Source organism: Electrophorus electricus, chromosome 14 (genome assembly GCF_041902795.1).
Source record: "Electrophorus electricus isolate QZ-2024a chromosome 14, ASM4190279v1, whole genome shotgun sequence".
In the NCBI taxonomy this organism is placed as follows: Eukaryota; Metazoa; Chordata; class Actinopteri; order Gymnotiformes; family Gymnotidae; genus Electrophorus; species Electrophorus electricus.
This window is the reverse complement of record NC_137510.1, coordinates 4,868,079-4,896,007: the sequence shown is the minus strand read 5'-3', so window position 1 is coordinate 4,896,007 and position 27,929 is coordinate 4,868,079. Positions and strand designations below refer to the sequence as shown.

General features: G+C 45.8%; 1 protein-coding gene across 6 annotated transcripts in view; it reads left to right on the top strand.

Annotated features, from left to right (window-relative positions):
• LOC113587061 (F-actin-uncapping protein LRRC16A) overlaps positions 1-27,929 on the top strand; it is a 72,307-nt gene that overhangs the window by 8,401 nt on the left and 35,977 nt on the right. For all 6 annotated transcript variants that reach the window (XM_027025561.3, XM_027025562.3, XM_027025560.3 and 3 more), the window contains exons 3-13: positions 9,681-9,731; positions 14,280-14,339; positions 15,855-15,976; positions 16,111-16,208; positions 16,429-16,499; positions 16,738-16,811; positions 17,266-17,341; positions 22,161-22,249; positions 22,768-22,862; positions 24,128-24,214; positions 27,728-27,831. In XM_027025561.3, the coding sequence (XP_026881362.2) occupies positions 9,681-9,731; positions 14,280-14,339; positions 15,855-15,976; positions 16,111-16,208; positions 16,429-16,499; positions 16,738-16,811; positions 17,266-17,341; positions 22,161-22,249; positions 22,768-22,862; positions 24,128-24,214; positions 27,728-27,831 (927 nt within the window). The remainder of the gene's footprint in view (positions 1-9,680; positions 9,732-14,279; positions 14,340-15,854; positions 15,977-16,110; positions 16,209-16,428; positions 16,500-16,737; positions 16,812-17,265; positions 17,342-22,160; positions 22,250-22,767; positions 22,863-24,127; positions 24,215-27,727; positions 27,832-27,929) is intronic.

Here is a 27,929-nt window from a genome sequence, read left to right as displayed (position 1 = left end):
ACCCATCGTAATTCCCGAGGACTGAAAAGGGAGGGCACTTTCCACCAAAGTCTAAGGGTAGAACGCCACACGGGTACGTACCAGCTCTCTGGGTCTAGTGTGGGTTTGTGTGTGTTTTGTGTGGGTTGGTGTGTTTTGTTGTGTGTGCGTTGTCTACTTTGGCAAATATTTTCATTACTTCATACTGATTTCGGTCCATCATGCACCACTGGTCCCGTATAGCCTGAGAAGTGAAATAAAGGCCTTTAGCACAGTAAATTGAGAATTGAATTCTCAGTGTTGCATAAATCAAAGTCTCTTTCAATCTGCAGAAATCCTGGAATCATCTAGACCTACTGTGAAGCCAAAGTACCCTTTTCATTAGTATTTCTCCTTCAGGTACAATATGTTTATGTGACTTTCTGTATCTGTTTATCTCTTTACCTGCCTATCAGTGAGCTATTGTCTCGTTATTGTAACTGCACAGAACGCACAAACTGCGAGCCAGAGAGCTGGGGCTCTCGTTGCGTAAACCGCCGCCCCTGAACTTTAAATGTCGCACAACCCAGTCGTGCACCTGCACCGATCCTCACACCTTGGACAGAAGACCTTTTGAACGTGACGGGCTCAGTAGCAAGAAAAAAAAAACACGTCGTCATCTTCTCTGGCTTCCATGGATGGAACTCTGACTCTAACCCTGGTGTGAGGAGCGGCCCAGAGTCCCTTGCGTTTCTCCCAATTCCACCTGTATGCCTTCAGCTTATAGTCTTTGTCCAGGTGACTGGGGATTCATATTTTAAAATTTGTCACCTGCTCCTACTTTCCCAGCTGATGTCTAAGCAGAGGTTCCTCCAGAGATGACCTCAATGCTTCGAACGAGCCGTAGTCATTGTTTCCACAGAGGAGTTTTGTTTTCCACTTCACTGTCTGTTTGCTAAGTGGGAGGGGCTATGGGAGGGGCGTGGCTGTAACTTACTTTGTCCTTTGTGTGGTTTCCTTTGAGCCCAGTGGTTTGATCAGAGACCATTATGTCTGGCTGCTAACATTACACCCATGGTTTTACAGGTTCTTGTATTGAATGTGCAGCCCAGATGGCTGATGAAAATCCCCTCACGCACCTGCATGTATAATGTCTGCCCACTGTAAAGTTGTTTTGGCTTTTAACTCTCTTGCGACACAGGGTTGCTCCGCTGTAAACTTGTTCCAGGTGCCTGCCAGTCCGCATGTGATAAACTGCTAGGTCTTCTGAAAGCCCCATTCTCACATGGCCAGTGAAAAATATGATTTAAAAAAAAAAGTCTGTCACACAGACTGCATTTATCACAACACCGGTGCTTACTGATACTAATACTCCAGTCGGACTGGTTTCCAAACTGGTCCCCGCCCACAGGGACCCACCTGCCTCCTGGTTTTGTTTAGCGCCAGACGAGGCTGGCTGATGTTTGACAGGCTCCAGGACTGACCCTGGCGCCATCCAGGCCAGGTTGATGTGTGGCGGCAAAGAGACAGAGAGCCCCTCAAACCTCCCTGCATTGGTCCCCGCATTCCCTGCATCACTTTAATTCCCTGCCTCTCTGAGGTTTGCACCCCAGAGCAAAGCACTATGGGTGTTCGTTGCAGCCATTGTAAGAGCTTGAATGCAACCCAAGTGTAAAAAAATACTGGCTCGAAAGGTGTTCAGTGATTCAGTTCTAGTTGAGAGCACAGGTTCTGGTGCCACTCGAGCGCTACCTCTTTTCTTCTCAGATTTTTCCCCAGTTGGTCGGAGACCTCCGGTCAGGTCTGCCATGCTTCTGATGTTGGGTAGGGAGGTGGGACGTGTCTGCTGTCATATGAGTTGCATAGTTGATGAATCGGTGTGTGTAGGAACAGCTGACTGCTGTGGGGTCCATGATCACCATGTGGAACACTGGGCAGATCTGACCCACTGATCTAACCTTTCATTTCCTGGTTTGATTGCACCAATTTCCTGTTTAGAGAATATGGAACATGTCTGATAAATAAGATGTTGTTGTTGTCAAATGTGCTGAACTTTCACACTGCAATTTGGGTGCCTGAAGACATCAGATATCCATTTACTAATTGCTTTGTTTTTCTTAATCTTCTGTAATGACTATAGCATAACTTTGTGTTACTGAGACTTGGAGAGGTTCTCTAATGTTAATTTTGTCATATCTAAAATAACCAGCAAGGGCTAGACAGTACAGTCTTAGAGCAAAATCGCTTAAATATCTTTATGTGCAGGCTCTGGCTAGTCGTTGTATGTTCTTTGGCCTGCAGTAGATCTGAAGTGCTTATGTAAACATTCCCAACAATCAGATTAGTGTTAGTGTTCAAAGACCTGCCACTGGCCTGTTCAGGAGCAAACAAGATTGGTGCTATCTGTACTCTGGATCTGAAGGAGGGATTTCCTCCCGTCTGCCACCCCTGCTGCGGTTCTCAGTGGTTCGGTCCCCTGGAGTCTCCGTAGGCCTCTGGTAGTGGACTAGTCCCTTTTACATATGTAGACAGGGGGAGGAAGCTAGTGGGTGTCAACTAGTGTGTTCTTAGAGCTGGCTGGTACCAACAGATCAAGATTTGATTTTGATATGATTTTTTTTTTTTTCAAATCTGGGACGCATTTCCCTGACCTGTGTTTCATCCTGCTCTAGTCTATCGGTAGAACCCCCCAAACTGGTCTGGAATCAGCGACCTTTGCCGAGCCCATGCTTTCTTACTGGCAGGGCTCGTACAAAGGCATGTCTGTGTTGCTGCACGGAGCGCGCTCATTGCTCCACAAACCCTATTGTGAGCAAGGAGTGGCAGAGAGACGAGGTGATACTCGTGGCTGTGTTGTGTCTCCATGCAACGGAACGGCACACAAAGGACAAGGTCATTCCGGACACTGGGAAACGAAATATGCCTGTGCTTTCAGCGGGTGTAATCGGAGTGCTTTGACCTGCGACAGCAAAAACAGAGTCCAACAAGAATTACCGGCAGTGCGGTTGATCACCTCACACCTGGTGTCACCTGGACAACAGATTAGCACGGTTAAAGAGGAAGAGGATTTGAGCAATTTTCCATGCAATCCCTCTAACGCTATTCTGAAGGAACGCGCTCTCTCGATCCATCCCTCCAGTCCGTTCCCTTCAGTGTGTTTGCGTTGATCCAGTCCGACTGGACCAGGGTATGGGCATCAGATTTCATTGTGATGGCAGTATCCACTCTCAGCCCTGCTGCCAACTGCTGTGTGCGAGCATCATGGCTCAACAGAGCTGAAGTAATAGAAGATGAAAGTTAAGAAAGCGCATGATATTGGGCTCTTGATGTTCATACGCGGACTATAGCTGCACAATATATCGTTTCATTTTTATCACAATGTTTGCCTTTGAAATATTGATATTGTAGAGTGAGTCCTATAATCACCAACTTGTGGGTGGTTGGGTGGGTGTGTGTGTGTGTGTGTGTGGCACACTGTGAGCAGCCTGTTGAGTCTCTCATAACTCAACCACATGAAATTCACATGATCCAAATATTCAGACCTTTAACCCAAATCAGTGTGTGTGCGTGTGCGTTAATATATTTCAGTGCGTACTGCATTATGTACCCATAACATTGCAACACAGTTTTTAGTACCTTTTGCAGTTTTTTGCTATTGCTACTCTGTCACCTTCTGTTTTACGTGAGGCTCATAGCGCAAAGCCGACGCCCAAGGTCACAGCCCATAGATCCAGATAGGATGCCCCCTTTTCTCACGTCTTGGATATTTTTTTTCCTGATCTCTATTTGAACATGAACCAGCCTAAAAATTAACCAGCCTTCAAGAATATCAGAACAGACATTTTAATATATTTATTTTTCTCTCTCTCTCTCTCTCTCTACTTCCTCTGTTTTCTCTAATCTTTAGTGGTTATTGTTACTGTTGTGGTGGGCGTTGTCAGCCAGAGGAGGACGGGCCCCCTCTTTGAGTCTTGGTTCCTCTCAAGGTTTCTTCCTCATGTTCTAGGGAGTTTTTCCTTTCCACCGTCGCCCTTGGCTTGCTCGCTGGGGGCTTGGACTCGGGACATTTGTCAAGCTGCTTTGTGACAACAGCTGTTGTAAAGAGCGCTATATAAATATTTGACTTTGACTTAAAGATGGGACTGCTACACTAGTCTGGGATCAGTGACTCTGGACTCAACATCTTTTGGCGCACCATTCCCAGCGCGGTATTGCAGCAGGTGATGAGGCAGAGTGACTAAGAAGAGGAATGCTGTACAGTCAGTTAAAGGCCAACAGTTTTGCAAGGACCCACGTCTGGGCAGTCGATCGGGGTCCTCTTCCCAACATGGACTGCATCTGCCCAGCAGGGCTGTAATGATCAGAGCGGAAATGCTGCTGATTACGTGATTACGTGTTTGGAAAGACCATCAGCCGGGCACCTTAATGGAAAAGGACAAATGTCAGTTTGGTTGGAAAAAAGCAGAAATTACTATTAATTGTAATGAATGAATTACTATTACTGTTAAAGTTACATTGAACTTTAGGAATAAGATTCTAGCTTGATCTCTCCCTCTAGCCTTTTATGAGCAAATATTTCATCACATCTCTTTCAGGTCTCCTTTATACTGTCAGTAGACCATATGGTGTTTGCATAAATACAGTATGCTCTGCCGCTGTGTTTTACGGCCCACTGCGTTCACACGTTCTGGTGAGATGGATCCTTTGGAGATTCAGAGAGACAAGTTTGGATTCAAACGTGCAGACCCGAGTGACCCGAGACCCGTCCGTCGCGAGTGCTGCTGATGGATGCAGACTCCGGGCCGAAGGAGGTTGCTGCACTTTCATCCTTTTATGGTCCACACAGCCCAGGTGGGAGCTCCTGTAGCTCACCTGGTAGGTCAGGTAGACCATGGTGCTAGTGACAGTGCTAGCAACACCACGGTCATGGGTTTGATCCCCAGGGAGTATGCATATAGCGCTGGATATCGGAAATGTAATGCAGAGTATGAAGAAGACCGTGCATGCTCGATTGCAGCTGTGTTTGTTTTTAAGACAGCGGTAGAACCGCAGGAAGCATACAGTGACTAGTTTGGAGGAAAGACCAAAAGACTTCCTGTGTATATCCCCTAATACTCCAGCGTTTTCCGTGGTGCAGTGTTCCCACCCACCACCTCTACCTGATGCTCCTACTCTCTTTCACCAGCCTGTAGCAGAGTCTGTCCTTCTAGTATCCTTAACCCTCAGTTGCTCAAGTTGTACCCAGTCATAATTGTAAGTCACTTTGGATAAAAGTGTCAGCTAAACGCCATAAAGGTAAATAAACGTGTCCTCCTAGTGTTCTTTTAGTGTCGCTGGTCAGACACTAGTGGCTTTAGACAGACTTTAAATTCCTCTGTCCTTCCAGTGCCCACAGTCCCACACCATGTCACAACTATCTGGCACACAGTCCCCCCCCCCCCACCCCGCAAAACCACTGCAGCTGAGACCCAGGTGGCACTTGGCGCAAATGACATCATGGCTGTGATCTGGCCACAGGCACGAACCGACCAATGCTTAAACGTTTAAATATGTTTTAATATTGGCTGTCCCTTCCACCAAAAGGCACTTCCACGACAAATAACTTGCTGCTATGCAAGTGCCTGCCTAACGCAGTACAAAAGGTGAACCATTTATATAGCACCTCGAAATTAACGTTAGTTTGAAATGAAAATAAGCGATGAAGAAAATAAAAAATAAATAGTAAAATTTATGCTCAGTTAAAAGACAGAATTGAGTTACTTATTAGGGCTACTGCAGTGTTTGTAGGTTAATCACATCCATTCATCTTGCAGTTCGAGTAAAAGGTTGCTCCGTAGGACGCGCTGGCGTCAACCCGCCCGACTCGCTTCGCTGTCACAACAGTCCACCTCAACATTTTCAATGTAACGGCAGATCAGGAATTTGAAGTGTGTCTGTGGGTACTCACTCCTTCAGAGTCTGGCCAAAAGAGCTGCAGTTCAAATTTATCTTGTAAATTCTCATTTACTGTATTCATTTCCAGTTTCAAACAGAGGGTGGAGTATGTAAAAAACATCTTTTTTGTACATAAAACTAGTCATTACTCAGGAATGCGTCAGCTGGATGCTACGGTTTTGGCATAAAAAAAAACCCACATGCTGTTATCACGAACATCAGCGCGATTAGAACACCTCTCAACCAATCAGACTGTGAGGTGGGAACTAACTGCTGTATATTCCACCATATGCGCCACAACTCTTTCCACCAGTTGAGGAAGAATGTCTGAGGATGCTGTGCACTGAACCAATGGTCAGGAATAAACTACTGGGCCACTGGCCCTGTTTGGTTTTTTTTCCCCCCCTCTGTTTTCCATGAAATAACTCATCTGTGTGGTGGAGAAATTCTCGGCGGAGCAGACGGCGAAGGCGGTAATGGAGCTCCTTCAGACAAAAGGAAGATGGAGAATTTCCGGATCCTGCCGGGATTCTTCATGCGCGGAATTAGTGGTTGGGCCATGTTCCTGGCAGCAGTTTGCGTGGAAGTAGGTTAATGTGAAGAGCCAGGAGGCATTGACGTGTAGACACACACACACACACACACACACACACACACACATATTCCCAGAGACGTGCCCTTCTTTAGAGTTGTTGGTCGAATGGTGCATCATCTAGCCTGCAGGTCTGACCGTCTGTTAGTTTGTGTGTGTGTGTGTGTGTGTGTGTGTGTGTGTGTGTGTGTGTGTGTAATAAGCAATCCAGCATATTTTGCCTAGGCTCCCGTAAGCCAGCCAGTCATGGCATACATGGAGGAACAGAATGACAGCATGAACAGCATGACTTAGGTCATGGCCCAGTAACTCCACCAGGCTCACATCTCGCATTTGGCCACTCTTCCTGGACCAAATGGAGTCTTAATCCATTCCTGACCAACAGTTCATACATCAGAAGCAGATATAGATACATTTTCATTTATAACTGACCTGATAAGTTTAGGAAATGTCTATGATGACCATATTTGTCTTCTTGAGGTTACGTCTAGCTACGACTCCCTTCTTGGTTAACACTTTCAATGCTGGTTGAATTTGGGCCAACCTGCTCACGCTTTCCTCCTGCCTGGCACCGCTCAAGACAACTCACACACGGGAGACAGGAAGGTACAGTGTGGCAGGGCATCTTCATGCGTGTTATTCACACTATCGCACACCCTCATCATATTACCCGTAACCAGGCACACAAGGCAACAGCTGAGCTTGTTTCTGGTGTTTGGGTCATTTCCCCACCTCCTCGAGACAACATGGTGGTTGCCTTAGTGGCCAATTTGTGCACAACTGCCCCCCAGTTGGAGGCCCGAGACCTTGGCGTGGCCTTAGTGCCATCAGCCGAAAGTTCCATGTCTGAGAAGGGGCTGTAACCATGGCAACAGTCGTGGATGGTGCAGGATGGGAGTGCAGGCTTGACAATGAGGAATCTGGCTATGGGGAGAACTGGAAAAGGAGACACACACATGTGGACACGCGCGCACGCACACACACACACACACGTGTGCGCACACGCACTATAGTGGCTTCCAAACTGACACTCTTATGAAGGCACCTAAAATAAACCCACATGCTTTCACACACTTGTGCTTGCTATCATGAGTGTTCAAGAACAAAGCCAAATGATGTGTTCTGTCACTGTGTGTGTGTGTGTGTGTGTGTGTGTGTGTTCTGGCTTTCCGTATTGTTCCTGCCACATGTCTCAGATAAGGCTGGACTACCTTAGACCAGTCTCCAGTACTGCCATCAGCAGACAGATGATTGGCTGTGTGACAACAGCAGGGGGTGGAGCATCCTGACATATTGACACACCTCCACGCACAATCGGAACAATATGTGGCACATAGACGTATGTGTCCGGTCTGCTTATGACAGTCACTCGTAAAAATGTTTATCATTACCAAATGTTAATCATTACTAAAACCTCAAATGACTTTGCATGCCTGAAACTGATGTGCACTATTAGGGTAGGGTATGTTTTGGACAGTTTTTATCATTAATAGTCAGGATGTATAACTATTGCTTCAGGACATGTGAATTGTATTCTCCTTGCTATTGTGCTCTCGCTATATCTCTCTCACATACTCACACACACTTACACTCACACATGCGTGCGCGCACACACACACAGAAATTTTAATACTGCTCAGGGTCTGTCCAAATGGACTGGCGTTAACAGGATGCAGGGACTGTCTTGATTCCTTGCCCTTTCGGGGGTAATAAAACCTCCGGTCTCCGTTCCCTCTTGCGGCGCCCCCTGGAGGCCACCATTCACCACCGCTGAATGGCTTCCTGCTGGTTCCTGTCTTCACTCATGCCTGCAGTCGTTCAGAATTGATTTGTTCTCGCTTGTATTCTGTTTGCCGTCTCTCTCGATCATCGCCTGTCTTCTCTTTTGGAAAATGGCTGCTAAGGTGCTTTATTATTTTACTACAATAAATTATGCAGGATTTTAAGAGGTTTGTTCTTGCATAAAGTGTATTTTAGACTCTAATAATCATCATTCAACTACCTGGATAGGCTTTCACCTGTCTCTTCCTCTCTCCCTCTCTCTCTCTCTCTTCCTCTCTCTCCCTCTCTCTCTCTCTCTCGTCCTCTCTCTCTCTCGCTCTCTCTCTCCCTCTCTCTCTCTCTCCCTCTCTCTCTCTCTCTCTCTTTCTCTCTCAGGCCCCCTGGCAGGACCTAAATTCAGAATGTTCTGATTCAACTGTATGGCCTCATTTGAGTTCAGCATAAAGATTCCTGACCTAATTTAGGTCTCAGAAAAGCCAGAGGAATCCTGGCCATGTCTGCCATTAAAAAAATACCTGTTGATCTAATAATGAATCAAGGGGCAACTGGAAATTAAATATGAGCTGTTCTTTCGTCTGAAGAATTCCTTTATTTAGAGAATATATGAGAAACGGAGACTAGCAGGGCACTGGTTTGTTTATTATCGTATGCCCTTTAAATTTGCCTTCCTTAAACTATTGATTGCACACTAAACCAAGCCATAAGTTGGGAAAGCGGCATTTTGCTGGAGGTTATCAGATCAGACAGGTGGATGGAAGAGATATTGCCAGTAAACGATAGGATGAGGAAAGTTGATTTTGAAGTCAGATTAGTTCGACAGAAGTGCTTTTGTTTTGTAACTTTCAATCGTTGTTGCCTGACCGCCAGCTCTTACAGACTTAGGTCAAGGACAGCTGGACTTACAAGCTGCAAAACTCTGGTGCTCCATATCTGCCTTTTACCCTCCCTGTCTATCTGTTTCTAACACACACACACACACACACACACACACACACACACACACACACACTGCCCCCACACAGTCTCTCCCACACTTGAGTCCCACCCAAAAGTACACTGAGCTCAACCCGCTTGTCTCTTGGCCAAAACAAACCCTCCACTTCCTGTGCAGGGTGGCCATCTTCAGGCCCTTGGTTCTGGATGCTTTCACGTTAAATCTTTCGCTCCTCTGCCTTGTTAAATCTCTTTTTTCCCTGTCGGCGCTTCACACAGCCATGTCGGTGAAGGAGGTGTAGTGCTCAGAATTTGATGTGAAAAGATGTCTAGGGCTCCTTTTCTTTTCTTGTTTTAAGGAAAATGTACAACACCATGTTAAGTGTTGAGCTGTGTAGGGCTGCGTACATTGGCCACCATGTTGGGGCAAGGGGGTGGTGTTTCTTGTAACAGTGTGGCCTAACAGCTCTCTCTTCCTCAGGCACTTGCTGCATATCGTGGATACCTCCTTACTGCACGGATACCTGCCAAGGTAAGAACTCTCTGTCCCCGCCCCCCCCCCCTCTCTCTCTCTCGCTCCCCCCACTTCTCTCAAGTGAAATCGGGTGAATAACTGGTTGTCCCTTACACTCTTATCCCTCTCAAGATATAAGATGCACTGGTGCCAGGGCCGAAACATAAATATAAACATAACGTAAATAAGAGAAAGGTAATATTATACATTGGAACAGAGCATTAGAAATTATTTACAGCATTATTAATAATCAATATATGAAAAGAAATGTAAACAAGTCAAGGCAATTTCTAAATGTAATCAGTAATAAGAATAATTAATGATAATAAAGAATTATTATTACTGACAACAATTAATAATATTAATCTCTCTCTCTCTCTCTCTCTCTCTCTCTCTCTCTCTCTCTCTCTCTCTCTCTCTGTAAGATCTTGAACATTCAGCAGATAAGGTTCATGTCTTTGTGGGTCTGTGTGGGCTCCACACCTATAGTCAGTCAGCTCCTCGAGCGGCTCATTCCAGAGATGTTACACGCAGTTCGGCATCCTTTTGTTCTTTTTTGTGCTCATGTATAAAAGGATTGGATGTTCAACTGTAGATCAGAGTTTGATTCAAATGCCTTCCATCTCTGGCATGCATTTCAGAAGTGACTTTGATCCCTGTATATACACACACACAGACACACACACAACTACATCTACAAGTATCTCTTAATGCTCTGGGCTTTTTCTGTCTGGTCATAACAAAGCAAGCACCTCTGGACTGACGGAATCTTTACAAGCTTATCCTGCATTTTAACCCTTCAACAGAATTCAGGGGGCAGAATTCAAGGGTATCGGATTTTTTTTGTTTGTTTTTCGTATGGCCACATTTCTGAAAACACTCGTGCGCGCATACACCTGTGTTTTTAGTAACATTTCATTTGAGCACCGTGTTGTGCGGTCCCAGTGAAGTTTAATGAATCCAGAGTTCGAATCCGCTTATTCTCTGCCGCTCGCTGTGGATTTACGAGTCGTGAGCGAGATGCTATGCGGGCGCACTGCTCCTCACATATCGAATATCCTCTCTGTCCTACCCGCCTTGCAGCAACCCCTGACGCACTCTCATTCTGTTCATTTAACTTCCTGTATCCCTCTCTCCTGCTTTCTCTCCTCGTCTCTCTCTGTCTTCATTTTTGCTCTCTCTCTCTCTCTTCCCAGGCAGCCTATAATCATTGACTGGGTTTGTTCTCCTGGGTGTTTTAGCATATGATCCTCCAGGCAGTGTCTGGCATGGATTGGTAATTTTCCCATGTTGGATTTGCTCCTGTATGTGTGTTTGTCAGTGTTTGCTTCTGTGTGTGTGTGTGTGTGTGTGTGTGTGTGTGTTTTGTCCATCTGTGTCTGTTTGTCTGAGTGAGTGCTGGGTTGCATGTTTGTGTGTCTGATGCAGCGTGTGCCTTTGTCTAACTGTCTCTGCATGTGCGTGTGTGTGTATGTGTTGCTCCAGCTCTCTTTTTACTCATTGATTAGCTCTGCAGTGATTGGCAGGCTGCCCAGGCAATAGTGGGGCAGCGCACAGCTGCATTTAGCTTTAAACTCCACCTTCTAAGCCCCGCCTTCTCTGCCACGGCACAATGCTGCTCCCGTTTCTCTGGAAACCCCTTCATGCTTTTTTAATACTTTGAACAGTAGCAATTGCCTTCGTTGACACCTCGCTGTGTTTGTCTGTGTGGCGTGTGCGTCTGGACAGGCATCCCAGGATGCTCCAATACCATCTGCTTCCCGCCGTAGGTGACGCATAACCCTGCCTGTTAATCAACCCTAGAGTTGGTCAGTCGGGGCAAAAAAGAGCAACAAACAAAACAGTAATTGCCAGTTTGTTTTAAATAAACGTATCGGGAATACGGTTAGCGAGCTGATTAAATGCGCGCTAATTGATTGCCAGTACGAACCAGCTGATTAAGCGGCCTGAACCCTCGCTGTTTATCAGCGCGACAGGAGCGGTAGCGACACCCAGAACTGCTCGTTCACATCTGTCCATGTGAATGAGGTTTACACTTAGGCGATGGTGGTGCATTATTTTGTTACAGTAATACCCATAGGTCAGTATAAAAGCCCTTGTAGATAGTAGTGTGTGTGTGTGTGTGTGTGTGTGTGTGTGTGTGTGTGTGTGTGTGTGTGTGCCGGCACATGCACGTCTGTGTCCCTGCACGTGTGTCCATGCGAGTGTGTGTGTGTGTGTGTGTTTGCGTGCTGGTACGTGTGCATCTGTGTCCCTGCACATGTGTGAATGTGTGTGCGTGCGTTTGTGAGAGTGTGTGTGCGCATGCTTTTTCTTCCGTCCGTCTTGTTCTGTATTGCTCTGTCTTTAGTATTCACTGGTTGCCTACTGGTTCTGGATGCTTGTTTTAGCATCTGTGCACGTTCCTTAATCTGATCTGAAAAGCAAGCTTAAGCTTGGGAAAGGCACTAGATAAATAAAAGTGGGTGTGTGGGTGTGTATGGGTATGGGTGTGTGTGTGTGGGTGGGTGTGTGTGGGTATGGGTGTGTGGGTGTGTATGTGTATGAGTGGGTGGGTGTGTGTGTGTGTATGGGTGTGTGGGGGTGTGTGTGTGTGTGTGTATGGGTGTGTGGGTGTGTGTGTGTGTATGAGTGGGTGTGTGTGTATGGGGGTGGGTGGATGGGTGTATGTGTGTATGGGTGGGTGGGTGGGTGTGTATGGGTGTGGGTGTGTATGGGGGTGTGGGTGTGTGTGTAAGAGAGAGACCCTCGTTGTTCAGAGGAAAATAATTGCCCTCTTTTTCCAGTCCTTTTCTATGAATGTTCTCCACAGTGATTAAATATTAATTTTCCCACCAGCTGATTCCAATAAAAAAAGATGCCCATCATCGCCCTGTGAGCCACGCTAAGTTATTTATAGCCACTTACTCCACCTTTCCTCTGAACTAAAGGAAAATGCAAAATATAACAACTGACACAGCAATAGAGTAATCCTGGCTTAGCCAGTAAAGCTTTTTCTCAGCTGTTTTCGAATAAATAGCTGTATTTAGCGGCTTTGTGTATTGTTTGTAGTTTGTTGTTGCATGTTGCAGTGTTAATTGTCCAAAGACTGTGGAAGTACATAAAGAAACCCAACTGATATTAAACAGCATCTGAACACTATACGGGTGTATGTAAAAGCTTTAGACGGTAATTACATCTTTATCTTAGTAGCCCTTATCTATGGAGTCTGGGAGTCGAGCGGTCTTGATAACACATCCTTGATAAGATGGATGAGGATGGATCACTTGTAATCAGTACTGGAGTCTCCCCTTATTGGCAGACTGTAGATCAGTTTTATATAAGTGCAGAAGTGTCAAAGGCAGGATTGGAGTCCAGGGTGGCCGTCCTCAAATCAGGATTGAGTGCGTGAATTGAGCATTGCATGACGGGCATATTTTTTGCACACGTGTGTGGATGACTTATTGTATGTCTGCATGTGGGCTTTTTTGTGTGGGTGTTGTGTGTACATGGGTGCTTGTGTTTGTGAGAGTGTGTGTGCATCTAAGATGGAAGTATTCCTGTTCCTCCTGTGAATCATTTAAGGTGGAAGTATTCCTGTTCCTCCTGTGAATCATTTACTGCTAATGGCCTTTTATTAGGCAGGTCTCGTTTACGGTATCATATAGAGGGAATCCCCATCATCTCTGAAAAAGCCATGAATAAATTTGTGTTTGAAGAAAAGAATAATTAGCTCTTGGTCGTCTAGTGTTCATGAGGTCTTGGTTAACCTGGTGTGTTCTCAATCTCTCTCTCTCTCTCTCTCTCTCTCTCTCTCTCTCTCTCTCTCTCTCTCTCTCTCTCTCTCTCTCATATTCATATATATATATATATATATATATATATATATATATATATATATATATATATATATATCTTGTCACATTGGCTTAATTGTCATGACTGAATGACTGATACAGGATTGCCAAGTCTATAGTTTCATAACGTTAATATAGTTTAACATATTCAAGATGTATTAATTAAAGTAACGTCAGAAATACTATAACTAATGACAACAGCAATTCTACTTCTATTACTATTATTATTAGTAGTCAATATTTAAAATCTTTTTCCACCTCACTAAATGATAGTGTTATCAGTATTAGTCTTATCAGTATTACTGTTATCATTCATCAGTGTTAATTTCACGGAGTCCAGGCTAACAGGGTTTATGCTAGTGAACATTACACACAGCCGATCATAGTTCGTGAACGGTACGCTCCTATAGCTCGCCTGGTAGAGCAGGTAGCACTAGACATGATTGCATGCTGACAGGTTTCTGTTTTGCAAGTCTTATTAACACATCAGTCAATTCCAACATAAAGTGGTCACATCATTTCACTGGTTATCCAGGTGTTCTTAACTCTGTCTGTCAGCAGATTAAAGTTCGAAGGAACATTGAACTGCTGTGGGTGGGTGCTTCTCTCCTTCCTCTTACTAATCAGGGTTCTTGTACTGCATCTGAGTGCAGTAACGCGTGCGGATTTAAATCCAGTCGGAGTTTGAGGTCGTGATTATTTCACTACGTCACTGTCACTGTTTGTTTAGGTGGAGCAGACCTTCAGTTACCTGGAGATCCATGGCATCACGTGCAACAAACCCACGCAGGTAACGAATAACGCGCCTAAACATCAGACATTATAGTCATCAGATTTTACGGTTATTTATGCTGAGCTGAATCTAATGGCGCATGCAGGGGCAGTAGGAAACACACAACCCTGCATGCAACATCCTACTGATGCGTGTTTTGCAGATTATTCGGAATTTCTGGCAAGCATCGGCTTAGGTTTTCCATCAGAATGGAAATAGACACAAATGGCTATGAGGAAAAATAGATTTCACTGTGAAATAACACCCTAGAATTGACCACCTTGGAATTTTCCTGTGATGTCAGTGTGAACTGGACATTTACTGCACTTGGGAATGGTATTCATAGAACAAACTTTGTATATGTACATGGGAGGCTTGGCAGGATGCAGAAACGAACCGTGTAGAACACGGTGAAGTTTATTTAACACACCGAAGACAGCGAAGCACACAGGCTAACGTAAGGACATAAACGACAAACATCAAGGACTAAACAAGGCTTTATATACCTGCACAGTAACGACGAGGAACAGGTGTGATACACAGGGAGGGCGTGACCATGCAAACAAACAAACACACACACACACACACACACACAAAGGGAAATGTCTGGGAGGAGGGGGCTGTGCAGTGATATGTATATGTTTTTCTCAGAAGAGAAAGATTTATCCTAATTAGAAAGAAAACCGATTATGGTTCCCTGGGGCTTTAATGCCAGCAGAAATCTGTGAGGCAGGAACAGGGTTTCTGAATATTTGAGCCTGATTATAAAGATGTTGGTTTACACTGATCCAAACCCACCAAGACTGCCAATGTGTCCTGCTGATGTATCCTTGACTGAACAGTTGGAGGTGGAAGTCTGAACTCTGAGCCTCATGAGATCATCACTTCTAGGTCAAAGGGTCACGGGGGTGGATGCCCCGGGGCTTCACACTGACTCCTAAATCTCTCCCCGATCCTATGTGGCACGGTCGACTCTGATTTGCTTGCTCCTTTGTAACCCGCATCCAGGCGTGCAGCATCCACCGGTTGCTTGGACAACAGACCACGGCTTTCAGTAGTTCGGCCAGGTTTTAGGCGCCTTGCCGATGACGCGCTAGTTCCTCTGCTTGCCTCAGACGGACATTCCAGCCCTGGGACAGCAGGTAGCTCTGCCACCGTGCAACAGGCTGCAGCAAGGGTTCGACCAGGCCGCCACGGCAGAGAAACGGTGTCCCAAAGCTGTTCTACAGCCGCTCTGAGGCGTCTCAGCTTCGCCGCGCGCTTCCGAACACCTCTGTCTCTCTAAGCCCCTTTTCCAATTGCAGACATTACATCAGTTGTTGGCAGGCAGTGGGGAGGGAGAATAGAATAGAGGAAAAGGGATGAAATATCCGTTTTTTTTTTGTTTTTGTTTTTTTTCTCCCCCGCTCTTTTACTCTGCTCTGACTCTCACGGTCTTTTTCTTCGTTCCCCACCCCCTCTGTCCCTCTCTTCCTCCATCCTTCTCTCTCTCTCGCTCCTTCTCACGCGCGCGCGCGCTCTCTCTCTCCCCAGCTGATGGTGGAACATGAGAAAGGGCAGATTCCGCTCAGGCTCTTGTCTACAGAGGAGGTGAATGAGGTGGTGTCACACATAGGAAGTTCCCTGCAGAGAATCTGTCCAGGCTTGTCTCCAGTGTAAGGCGAAACGCTGAATGCGTGTATGCTTAAAGGTTATGTATGTTGAATAATTAGCATTGATTCACCGTACCGCTCTCTCTTTCTGTTGGTATTTCTGTTATTTCTTGTCTCGCGTTCTCTGTCATGTATAGTAGGGTGATGAAAAAGTTGTCCATGGAACCTCCAGAGAGGATCACTGTTCTACAGACAGTCTGGGAAAGTCAGAGTTCAGCAGAGCCTGGGCCCTGTGGTAAGTGTATACACTGTGTGTGTGTGTGTCTGGTTGCTGGAAGCTAGGTTTACAGTAAACTGCTGCTTGAACACTGCACTAGAGTTTCACTGTCAGTTTTAAGTCATTGTTCTTTATTAGCTACTCTGTTTCAGAACATTTGCGTGCGTGTGTGCGTGCGTGTGTGTGTTCCTCTGATCAGTGTGTGATTTAATAAGCCTGATCATGTGTGTTTCTCCAGGGGGATTCTCTCAACAGTACAGGTGTGTGTGTGACTGGCTTGGCTTGCCGTACAGAGAAGAGGTTCAGTGGGTCAGTACCCACACACCCTCCCCGTACACACGTGCACGTGGGCGTGCACACACACACACGCAGCACAATAAACTTTAGACTCTTCCATATAATTTCATCTTTTCTTCTTCATTTTGAGATTTTGTAATGGAAAAAGCTTCTCTTGTCAAGTTTACAATAGCTTATTGTTCAACTCCACTGTTGTATGTAAACACACAACTGTGACTGTCTTGCCTGTCCCACTATTCCTGTGTGTCAGGACGTCGATACCATCTATCTGACACAAGACACGAGGGAGCTGAACCTACAGGACTTCAGTCACCTGGAGAACAGGTAATCCAACACCGCATCACCGACGTCTTCAAAGGGTGTGCCGAGGTTCATGTACGCGGCTTGTAAATGAATGAGATGGGGAACGGATTCCAAATCCAGTCCTGGTTTGCCTGCTCTGGTTTTTGGGCTTATGAATATGTGGACTGGAATCGGGTTCCCAAGGATTGGATTGGTGACTTTGTTTTCATGTGCTGATCAGGAAAAGGCCCTACACTGCACTTTGTAAGTGCCGTCTGTGTTCCTAGCACACCTGCCCCATCAGCTAATTAACAAGCGCTTCATGAAATGAATGTGGCTGTTTTATGAGAAGTGAGGGAATTACCCCAACCTCTGTCCTCTCTCTCCCTCACTCTATTTCACTTCCGGTCTTTCAGACTCTAAAAGATCTAAACGGAAGCCCACATTATGATCCTGTGTGTGTGTTTGTGTGTCTGTCTGTCTTTCCCCTTGGCAGAGATTTGGTCGCAATTATTGCAGTGCTGGAATTCAACCAGTGGTTCACCAAACTCTCCACGAAGGATTATAAACTGGTGAGTTAAGACCGATCCGTAATCCGGTGGGTGTGACTCGTGCGCTGTCAGGTAATGACTGCAGATTAAAATGTCTTGTTGAACTCCCGCAGTGTTTATTCCAAACCTCCGCAGTCTGTCGATCCGGCACTGCCGGGAGACCAGGGTCGCAATTATGGGATGGCGGTTTAAACCACGGTGGACACAGTCCGAACATCACCATTGTGGATTTAGCTGGCACAGAAATCCATAGTGGGTTTAGCTAGTCCCTTTCAGATGAGACTTAAATGGATCGGCAGTGCTAGACGGAAAGGCAACCCCTGCTGACAGTAAATGATTGCTAGTGAGAGTGATTTAGCACTTGAATGATACAGAGTCTGTGCTAACTGAGGGTAGCTAGTCTTCATCCATGCTTGGCGCTGTCCCTTCTCTAAATTGCCCTAGTCTGACCTTTTTGAGACGATACGGAGAGAGAATTCTCAGGTTGGCGGCGTCCACTGCTTTTCTGAGCTGCATCCTGGCTTTTCGTCAGCATAACTGGGATGTGCTGTGATGCAACGCGGTGTGTTGTGGCTGTGATCAAATAAACAACATGTATTCATCACCCAACCGACGTCTCTACAGTAATGACTCAACGACTCTACCATACGGAAACACTAACAACACAACAGACGTTAATTATTTACACACCCAATTGTAATGGTAAAATGGTACGAAGCCTGAAGGGGCAGGGCTTCCTATGTAAAAGAGGGAAGAACGGTGTAGTAGACGTGTCGATGTAGTATCGAATGTCGTATTGACTTGTGCTGGTAGATGAGCGGAGGAGGTCTATGTGGCAGAGGAGGTCTATGTGGCAGAGGAGGTCTATGTGGATAAGCATCCAAGATGTCACAGCTTGCTTTGCTACCTTTTTTACCATGTACAGTGAACGCTGCCTGAGGCTGATTCAGGCTGAGTCGACGGAGACTCTCATTCAGCCTCGCTTTGAGGGTCCTTTCGTACAACTGCAAATGTCGTACAAATGCAAACTACAACTGCGGGGAAGCTTTGTAAATAAAACCGAGCGAGTCGGTGCCGGGAAAAAGGAGTCCGACGACTTTGCTCTTAGAGTCTCTCAAACTCGAGCATATCAGTACCTCGCGAGCCGTAATAACACCCTCACAGCTCGTGAGCCCCAGGTTCCTACAGTGGCATGAAGCAATCTGTTGCGACTCAGTCTGTGTGGCACTGGGAACGGGCCGGACCGGGAGGCCAATCGCAGGGCTGGATACCGGATCTGTAGGCCAATAAACAGCGCAGCCTGTGGGGCTGAGGCAGAGGGGAGAAAGAGGGAGACAGAAGGCGAGGCAAATAAGACTATGGAAACAGTTACATTGGTAATTGCTTGTTCTGGTGACTGGGAGCTGAAAGATAGAAGTTAGTTTACAGTGGAGCACACACACGAGAGATTATGAAGTAGCCAACGATCCTCAGACCCTCTGTTTCTCTCTCCCTGTCTCTCCCTCCTTCTCTCATTTCATTTCATTTTTTTTATTCGTAATGCTTTATTGGCAATTGTAATGCCATTGTAATTCTTTATTGATCATAAAGTTCTGCACAAGCAGTATAAAATGTACAGTCCTATGTGAAAAGTAGAAAAAAAAGGCATTTTAAATGAACAAAAAGCATTAAAAATACAGGAAGAAAGAAATTTACAAACATAAAAACAAATAAACATTCCAACATAGTGTGTCTGTGTAAAAGAGTATGACAGAAAGGTAGCACGGTCTTAAATCTCCTTCCTTAAACACTGCAGAGCAGAGACAGTCATCTTAAACTCTATTGAGACAGGAAGCTATCAGCATCAAAGAAAAGTGAACTCTTTAATTTTATCAAATTCTTTAAAGAATGTGTCTCATTACTATAGATTTTGGGCAATAAATGAAAAATATTTCATCCTCTGTTTCCAGTAGATCACGGGGCCCTTCCACTCTGCTCTGAATTATTGGAGGCATTTCTATGCTAGAAGCTCGTAGAATTGTTTTTGCATGTTCCAGTCAGTTTTTATCACCTTTTCTTTCTAAATAGATTAAATATCTAAATATCGCCTGCATATTTCACACCCATACAGTATATATACAATTGTTATGCTATAGAATTAAACAGTTTTATCCATACTTTGTATGGAATGTTTATTTTTCCAAATTTTGATCTAATAGCTTATAAAACTCTTCTGGCTTTTTGACTAAGGAGTTTCACCATTTTCGAACTCATTTTAGTGTCCAGATAAGTAGAGATGCTGTTGTGTTTGAACATGTGTCCTCATAGGTAAATCAAGGTCTGGTTTCCTGAGATCTAGGTCCCTTCTGGGGAAAATCATGTTTCCTGTTTTGATCCGGGCCCACCTCTGGCAGTACTGCTGTAGGAGTGACAGTTTGCTGTACACCTTGTTTTTTAGGTGACGGTACAAGGTCCTCAGATTCCTACAGGAAGCACTTGATTATAGCATTATGTAAAACTAGGTTGTCAGACTGGTCCAGTGCTCTTGCAAGGCCATTCATGTCAATATTAAATAGTGTAGGACTTAAGATACATCCCTGGGTCACTCCACAGCACTGGAAGAATTCTGTTCTGTATTTTCCAATTCTTACACTACATTTGCTGTTTAAATATAATGATATTATATCAAATGTTTTTTCACACACATTCTATTTTGAAGAGGTTTCAAAAGTAAACCCTCATACCAAATTGAATCAAATGCTTTGTGAAAATCCTGGTACATTTGGTGTGATATTTGTGCTAATTCAAGAATGTAAAGACATGCAGTGTTTTGGTAAAAAGACACTTGGACATTTACTTAAGACATTGTGCTTCATAAGGAAGGTAATTATTCTGTCATTTATAATCTGTGATTTTAGTGGTGTTGCAGTGTTAATGTTTTAATGGTACTTATTCAGGAAGGCCCTCTGATAGGTCAATGGTGCTTTTATGTACAACACTGTTTGGCAGTGGTCAGACCCTGAGAGTTGTAGCTTGACTGTAAATGCACTAATGAGGTCAGGATCTGTGTCTTTTAGACAGTAGTCCACTATACTGTCACCTAACTCTCAGAACAACAGGTAAACCTTCCAAGAAACATTGTTCTGCCCTTTACTATGTAAAGGCCCAGATGTTTACAAAGCTCTTTCTCTCTCCCTCGTTCCCTGTGTCTTTCTCATCTTTCTTCTGCTTTCTCCCTCTTGCTCTGTCTGTAATCTGTATCTAATATCACGATTCATTTGTTCATCCAGGACTGTAGCAAAAGAAATTTGTGCAGCAGATGTGTTCACAAGTTTTCCAGAGGAAGAGAGAGTAAATACCTTCGTTTTATCTTCAGACCATACGTGAGAAGAAGGGCTCATTCTGTCGTAATAGTATGTACAATCACGCGGTGTCCCCTAGCTGCTCGCACGGTGTGTTTGGACCCGCTTGACCGCGGTTCCGACAGTAGGCCCTGTGATGCAGCTCTGCTGTGGGCTCTACTCTAACATTCCTCATCATCCACCCACACCAGGAATCCTATGACCAAGAATGCAACTCCATTACTACCCAGTCTGTTTTTCTCTCTCTCTCTCTCTCTCTCTCTCTCTCTCTCTCTCCCCCTCTCTTTGTCCCTCCATTTGTTTCTCTGTCCATGGCTTACATAAAAGCCAGTCTGTGTTTTTCCCTCTCTCAGGCTCATAAAATCACGCGCGCCACTCGGGTGCTTCAAACTGCTGACGGCAAGCCTTGCATGTGTGTCTGTGTCCGTGTGTCTCTGTTCATGTGTCTTTGGGTGTATCTGTGTCCGTGTGTGTGTGTGTGTGAGTTAGTCTGCGATAAAGAAATGAGCTGCAGGAGCCATTACAGACAGTGGAGGGTGTGCTGGGCTCCCTCCTATCTGGTGTAATCTTGGTAATTCCCTCGAAACATTGCCAGCGTGGAGCCTGGCCCTCCTGTTCTCAGAGCTGGGGAGGGCGTGGCCATGGTGCCCCTCTTCTCAGAGCTGGGGAGGGCGTGGCCATGGCGCTCATCTCCTCAGAGCTGGGGAGGGCGTGGCCATGGCGCTCATCTCCTCAGAGCTGGGGAGGGCGTGGCCATGGCGCTCATCTCCTCAGAGCTGGGGAGGGCGTGGCCATGGTGCCCCTCTTCTCAGAGCTGGGGAGGGCGTGGCCATGGCGCTCATCTCCTCAGAGCTGGGGAGGGCGTGGCCATGGTGCCCCTCTTCTCAGAGCTGGGGAGGGCGTGGCCATGGCGCTCATCTCCTCAGAGCTGGGGAGGGCGTGGCCATGGTGCCCCTCTTCTCAGAGCTGGGGAGGGCGTGGCCATGGCGCCCCTCTTCTCAGAGCTGGGGAGGGCGTGGCCATGGCGCTCATCTCCTCAGAGCTGGGGAGGGCGTGGCCATGGCGCTCATCTCCTCAGAGCTGGGGAGGGCGTGGCCATGGCGCCCCTCTTCTCAGAGCTGGGGAGGGCGTGGCCATGGCGCCCCTCTTCTCAGAGCTGGGGAGGGCGTGGCCATGGCGCCCCTCTTTTCAGAGCTGGGGAGGGCGTGGCCATGGCGCCCCTCTTTTCAGAGCTGGGGAGGGCATTTGATGATGTTTAGGTGCATATACAGACTATGATGACATTTTTCATTTTTGAGAATATATATTACTTTTTTTGTTTATTGAGTTTGACTAAGAATTTTTTGGTTGTTAGTGCTGCATGAGTCATTTGAGTCTATTAGGTCACACTTGTTAGCAGCATATGTAGTCTAATGCTTAGTGTTTTGGTCCGTGTGTGTGTGTGTGTGTGTGTGTGTGTGTGTGTGCGCGCACGCGCGCCCGTCTGTGTCTGTCTAAAGTCGGCAGATGTGTGTGATCAGATTCTGCGCGTTGTGGCCCGTTCCAGTCGCCTAGAGGAGCTGGTTCTGGACAACGCCGGACTCAAGACGTAAGAATATACACACACACACACGCACACACAAGTGCGCGCACAGACACAGCTGCACTGAGGGCTGCAGAAGACCACCTCGTCGTCGTCTCTGACCATTATACAGAGCATGGCAGAATAATGGACACACGCTGAGATTTCTCAGTCATGAGGTTTAGGATGTTTAGCTGGAGAGGGGAGTTCGCCCTGCGCTCATCGGAACATGGGTCTCATTCCAGAATGCACATCATCTCACTACATCCGATCAAAGCTCTGGAACTCAAGTGACATCGGATTCCATTCCCTAGTGTTATCCACTGGGGACTCAGGCCCAGGTTTCAGTAATTCCTCATAAATGTGTTCCTACACACTTACGAGTGTTTGCTGGAATGCTGCTCAACGTGCCCAGTCATCCCTCACTCCTGCAGTAATGGAGGGGGAACACCTTCTGGGTAAAATCAGAAACCTTGGAAATGAACTGCGCTTTGACGCTCTGCAGCGACATAGACGTAAGGTGTCGTTCTGTTCCGCCGTTGCAGGGACTTTGCCCAGAAGCTTGCCAGCGCCCTTGCCCATAACCCCAACTCAGGACTGCACACTCTAAATCTTGCCAACAACCCACTGGAGGACAGAGGTGAGTTCCACTACAAACCCCCAGAAATCTTCTTCAGAATTGTTGCACAGATGAATGATGTGGTGTGTCCTTTAACGAAACAGCTCTTAATTACTCCTGAAGAACTGTGCTCACATTAGTTGCAAATGAAGATTGCTATCTTAATTGGAAGCAGTCTCAAACATGGCTGTATGTCGGCACCAAGGGATAATGAGAGAGAAATTACAGTAAATGTCTCTTATATTTCACGTTATGTAAATCATTGGATCATTTGAAAATAATGCAATTTTTTTTTTACTTTTTTTATGAAGTCATGTCTATTTTTTGCCTAAACTGGTCAAGAGGCCTATCTACTGTAGACAGTCAATTTAACAGATTGTCAGAAATGATATAGTACATATAAATAATATTTAGTCGTGAGATTAATTATGCCATCATAATATTGTAATGGAAATATAAATCTGTCTCATTCTTAAGTCTTGCACTCCTTCACGTAAAGTTCCTTCTAGTAAAATTAAGATTCTTGAATTGTGTTAAGTGTTTTATTTTCTCTGAATGTTCTCTCCAGTTTTTACCTGAGACCAGCTGTTATGACGTTAGCTGGTCTTGCTGGTGCATGGCATGCATTATGTCATATGTCATTGCTCTAGTGTTTGATTGGTCATGTCGGAGCTGTGCTATGCGCCGGATCCTTGCCTGCAAGGCACTGGCCCAGATCGCTCTGCAGGCGGAGCTGATGCTGCCCGTGCCCTTCACATAAATTTGGAACAGCTCGCGTTCTCCCGGGACCTTGCTGCCCAGGGACCTCTGCGTAATTAAAGACGCTTATCACAACAGATCGTGTGTCAGTCTGCATAACTGCACGACGAGGGTGTTTTTCAGACCACTCAGAAGAGGTGCATCATTTCCCAGCTCCCCCTGGCTGAACTTGGGCTATTTGTTCTACATGGCCATTGTGCATATGCACGCTTGTCCTTGTGTGATGAGCGCAAGTGGAGAATTACGAAGTTGGCCTAGTCAGCGCCGCAAAGGGCACAGTCCGTCTGCTTCTGAGAACGAGGGAGAGGGTCTGGAGGGAGGGTCTGAGAGGAGGAGCGGAAGAGAGAGAGAGGGAGGGATAAAGAGAAAAGTGGGGGGGGGGGTGTAGTCACTGAGCCTTTCAATAGTACCCCCCAATAGTACAGTAACATCTCCAGATATAGCAAGAATTTAACAAGAGTAATTTAACAGGACTATGTGTTGCAGTGTTCTGATGGTGAATGTACCCGGCATATTGTGTCCTGTAGGAATCACCTCTCTGGGCGCTCAGTTTGCCAAACTCCGCAAAGGCCTCAAACACCTAAACTTCTCCAGGACCTCATTGTCACCCAAAGGTAACCACCCGCATGCCTCACATCACCTCTGTCTTCTGCCCTTCTCTGTGGGGAGGGGCTCTCAACCACTTTACTCACTTTAAATCCGAGGGGGGGGGGGTATTTAGAGTTAGGTAAATTACCGATTCCTGGGAATTTTAATTGCTATGGGATGCCAGGCTGCAGATAAAGCTTCAGGAAGACAAGAATGATAGAATTTTTAGTAGCGCAAGCGCAGCGAGGGCAACCCTTATTTCCGTCCAGTGGTTTTACAAAGGAAACGGTTAGCACAATACAGGTCGCGGTTCAAATAAAGGACATGGAATCAAGCTTGTTAGTAGCTCGTTGCTGCAGTGACAGTATAGATGCAGTGCGCTTGCGGTGAAACGCGATGCAACGTTTGTGATATATGAACACGGATAAAAAAGAAACTACGACACCAAACCCAGCTGTGTAAAACGATAAAATACACGGTGACATGATATGAACACCAGGCAAAATCGTCACTTTTACTGCATTCAATATGCAGTATGCAAGTAACGGGACCACAGCAACAAATGAAAGTAACTCGCAACCCTTCATGGATGTCAAAGGTCACGATGGTAAAAGGTGAAAGAAAAAACGAGTGGAATGGGTTTTGTAATGAACTAAATCCACGCGTCTCAAGGACTTCCTCACCTTTCCGATTCACAACTCCAAGGCTGTTCGAAATGCTACGTACTTTATTCTGTGTGCTGCAGTACATTGTAAACTGGCTCCCTTGGTACTATGCAGTATCCAGTGTTCACCAAATGCAAACCATACTAAGAGGTCATGTGAGCGCATGAACGTTACGCCCACTTGTGAAGGATTTTCCAGCACCATTGCATGATGGGATGCAGCAGACCACGAAGATAGCTCTGGTCACGTGCTGGAATATTTGGCAGAAGTAGCACGTCATTCAGTCTTTCTTGTAGTGGAAAAATGTATTTTGGTTGCCTACTGCATAAATGGTCGCATACTACAGTATGCATATGACATGCATTTGGGACCCAATCTGTACATGATTAGTATATAGTAGTATGTAGTAGTATGAGTAGTATGTAGTAGGCTATTTCAAATACAGCCCAATTCCCATTCGCTCGTGAATGGCGTCTTGATGTCATGCATAATACGCGTCAGCAGCAGTAGGATATTTGAACAGCTCTTTAACCCCAAATTCCCCCGGAGTAATACACCATGACACATCTGACCACCCTACCCCTTAACCTGTTAATCCAGCCAGAAGCGATTATATCCTGAGTAGGTTTTAAAAATAACACACTGTAAATGGGACAACGAACTGCTGAATAAGGTAAATGATTTAAAGGGTCACATGTGAGTTGCTGCATTTCCCTGTATTTTGTTTGTGTTGAGAGTTGGCTGTTGAAGTCTGACCCCCGTGTGTTCTGTACAGACCTGTGGAATACATCGTTCATTTTCCAGTACTGTATATTTTTAGAGTGTATATGTCACCAAGCTCACACTTTAAAGGAAGCACTTCACACCAGCTGACCTATGTGTATAATAAGATCTTAATTAGTGCAAATCTCTGTGGAACAGCGCCACATAGCTGTTCACCACGTGCTAGTCTGCAGTAGACATCAAGACTCTGCTCACAGAAATCGCTTGGCTACTGCAAAACCGATGCTAAATCTGTTACTTTTTTACACTATGTAAATGAGTGACCGTTATCCACAATTAATAGTAAACGAATGCCGGTCAATCTAATTAAGATGATGTGTGTGTGTGTGTGTGTGTGTGTGTGTGTGACCCTCCCCCTGCATCCTTGGCTATTGATTTCACCTATCCAGGGAAGCCATTCATGTTTCTTACTTTTCTGGGTCATAATGAATTGCTGCGCATGTTTGACTCCTGCTGTGCCTTCTGTTTTGGCCACCCGTGTAATGGCGGGTTATTTATATGTGCACTGATCCCAGTTCCCAAGGAAACATCTGTCCCTCAGTATTCCAGAAGCTTTATGTATTCCTCTGCTCATAATCCTGTAAGTCACCCAGGAAACTAGTCATTTCACGTAAATAAATTTTACTTTGTGTTTACGGCCATGGATTTCATGACAGCAAACATGATGGAGTGTCACTGAATTCCCACAGAGTCTGAGTGTTGTCGTTGTGTGAACAAACCAGTATACACCGCACATCATGCGCAGTCGACACCTGTCCCAGTTTGAACCTTGCCTCATGTTCAGTAAACCATTTTATTATGAGCTTGGTAAACTCTCGTATCAATGTACAGTACAAGCAGGCCATTTTCCCTGCAAAGATCTTTAGTGTTTCGGTTGTAGCCGGGGAGTTCCCGGAATGCGTGGAATATCACCATTGCACTTCCAAGTTAGTGCGGAGAAAACACTTGGGGAAATCTGCCTGTGTGCTGATTTAATGGGCCTGTTTGCTCGAGGCATGACATGGTGCATGGTTCTCTACAGCAGCAGCAAGACTGACACTACACACACACATGCACACACCTAATCCGACTTTTGCCAAGGAGAGAACATTTTGGAAACAGTGTGAAAACCAACATTGCTGTCATCCAAGCACAGCCTCTCTCCTCCGCAGCTAATTAGGAGCAGCAGACAGGCGGCAGCAGTGCAGAGCGCCGTGGGCAACGGCCCTAAAGCCCTGAGATTTCAAATACAAAAGTCAACAATATAATAAACGTGTTTGTCCTACCTAAAGGTAATTGAGTGAAACAGGTTATTAGAGCTACTCCTAAAAGACCAGATTTTGTGATCTTTGAATAAATAGCACATTGTATTAGTATCCACATCTAAACAAACATGAAAGGCAGAATATAACCCTGAACTTCTCTCGGTTCACTCTCTCTCTCACTCACACACACACACACACACACACACACACACACACACACACACACACACACACACACACACACACACACACTGCAGCTTTCCATAGGTTTCGTCCTCTTGATGGTTACCTAACAGTCCTGGACTGAGGTTTTACCCGCCCTCCCATAAAAGTGTCTGATGCTCCAGGGAAGGTCCAGGTAGACGCCAGTCCGTGAGCAGTTTATGTCCGGAGCCAGAGGACATTTTTGTTACTCGCTTATCCTTTTAGGGAAAAGACTTTTAGCACAGTATAAATCATTTCTAAGTTTGGTGAGGAAAGTGATTCGAAAGCCATCAAAGCTTCTGTGACTGCCTTGTGACGTGCTATGAATCAGAGATCTGAAAACTTGTCCTGTTCTGCTAAAAGCCCTCTCTTTCTGGATGGCAGATCTGTCTGAATGAGTGATCATATCTTTATATGTGATTTTAATTCTGATTTATTCTAGAGTCCCAAGAAACAAGTTGATTGTAACGTAATGAGTTATGCAGCCTTCTGAAATAAGATCTAGCACATTTCCCATTACCATGAACCACAAACTGCGTCGAGAGCCTGCCGCGTGATCTGAACGTCCCTTGGTGTGTCGCGCGCACACACACTTTCCTTATCCGTTGGCCTCTCTCTCTTTCTCTCTGTGTGTGTGTTGCAGGAGTGAACAGCCTTGCCCAGTCACTGAGTGCCAGCCAGTCTATCCCCAGCACACTCTGCCACCTGGACCTCTCAGGGAACCTTCTGCGAGGGGATGACCTCTCGGTAAGCGCTGCCCCCTGTTGGCGTGGAGGGGGGGGGGGATTTCAGCTGCTGCCAGGGGAGTCGGTCCTCGTTCCTGGCCGTGTTCACATGCGCGCTCC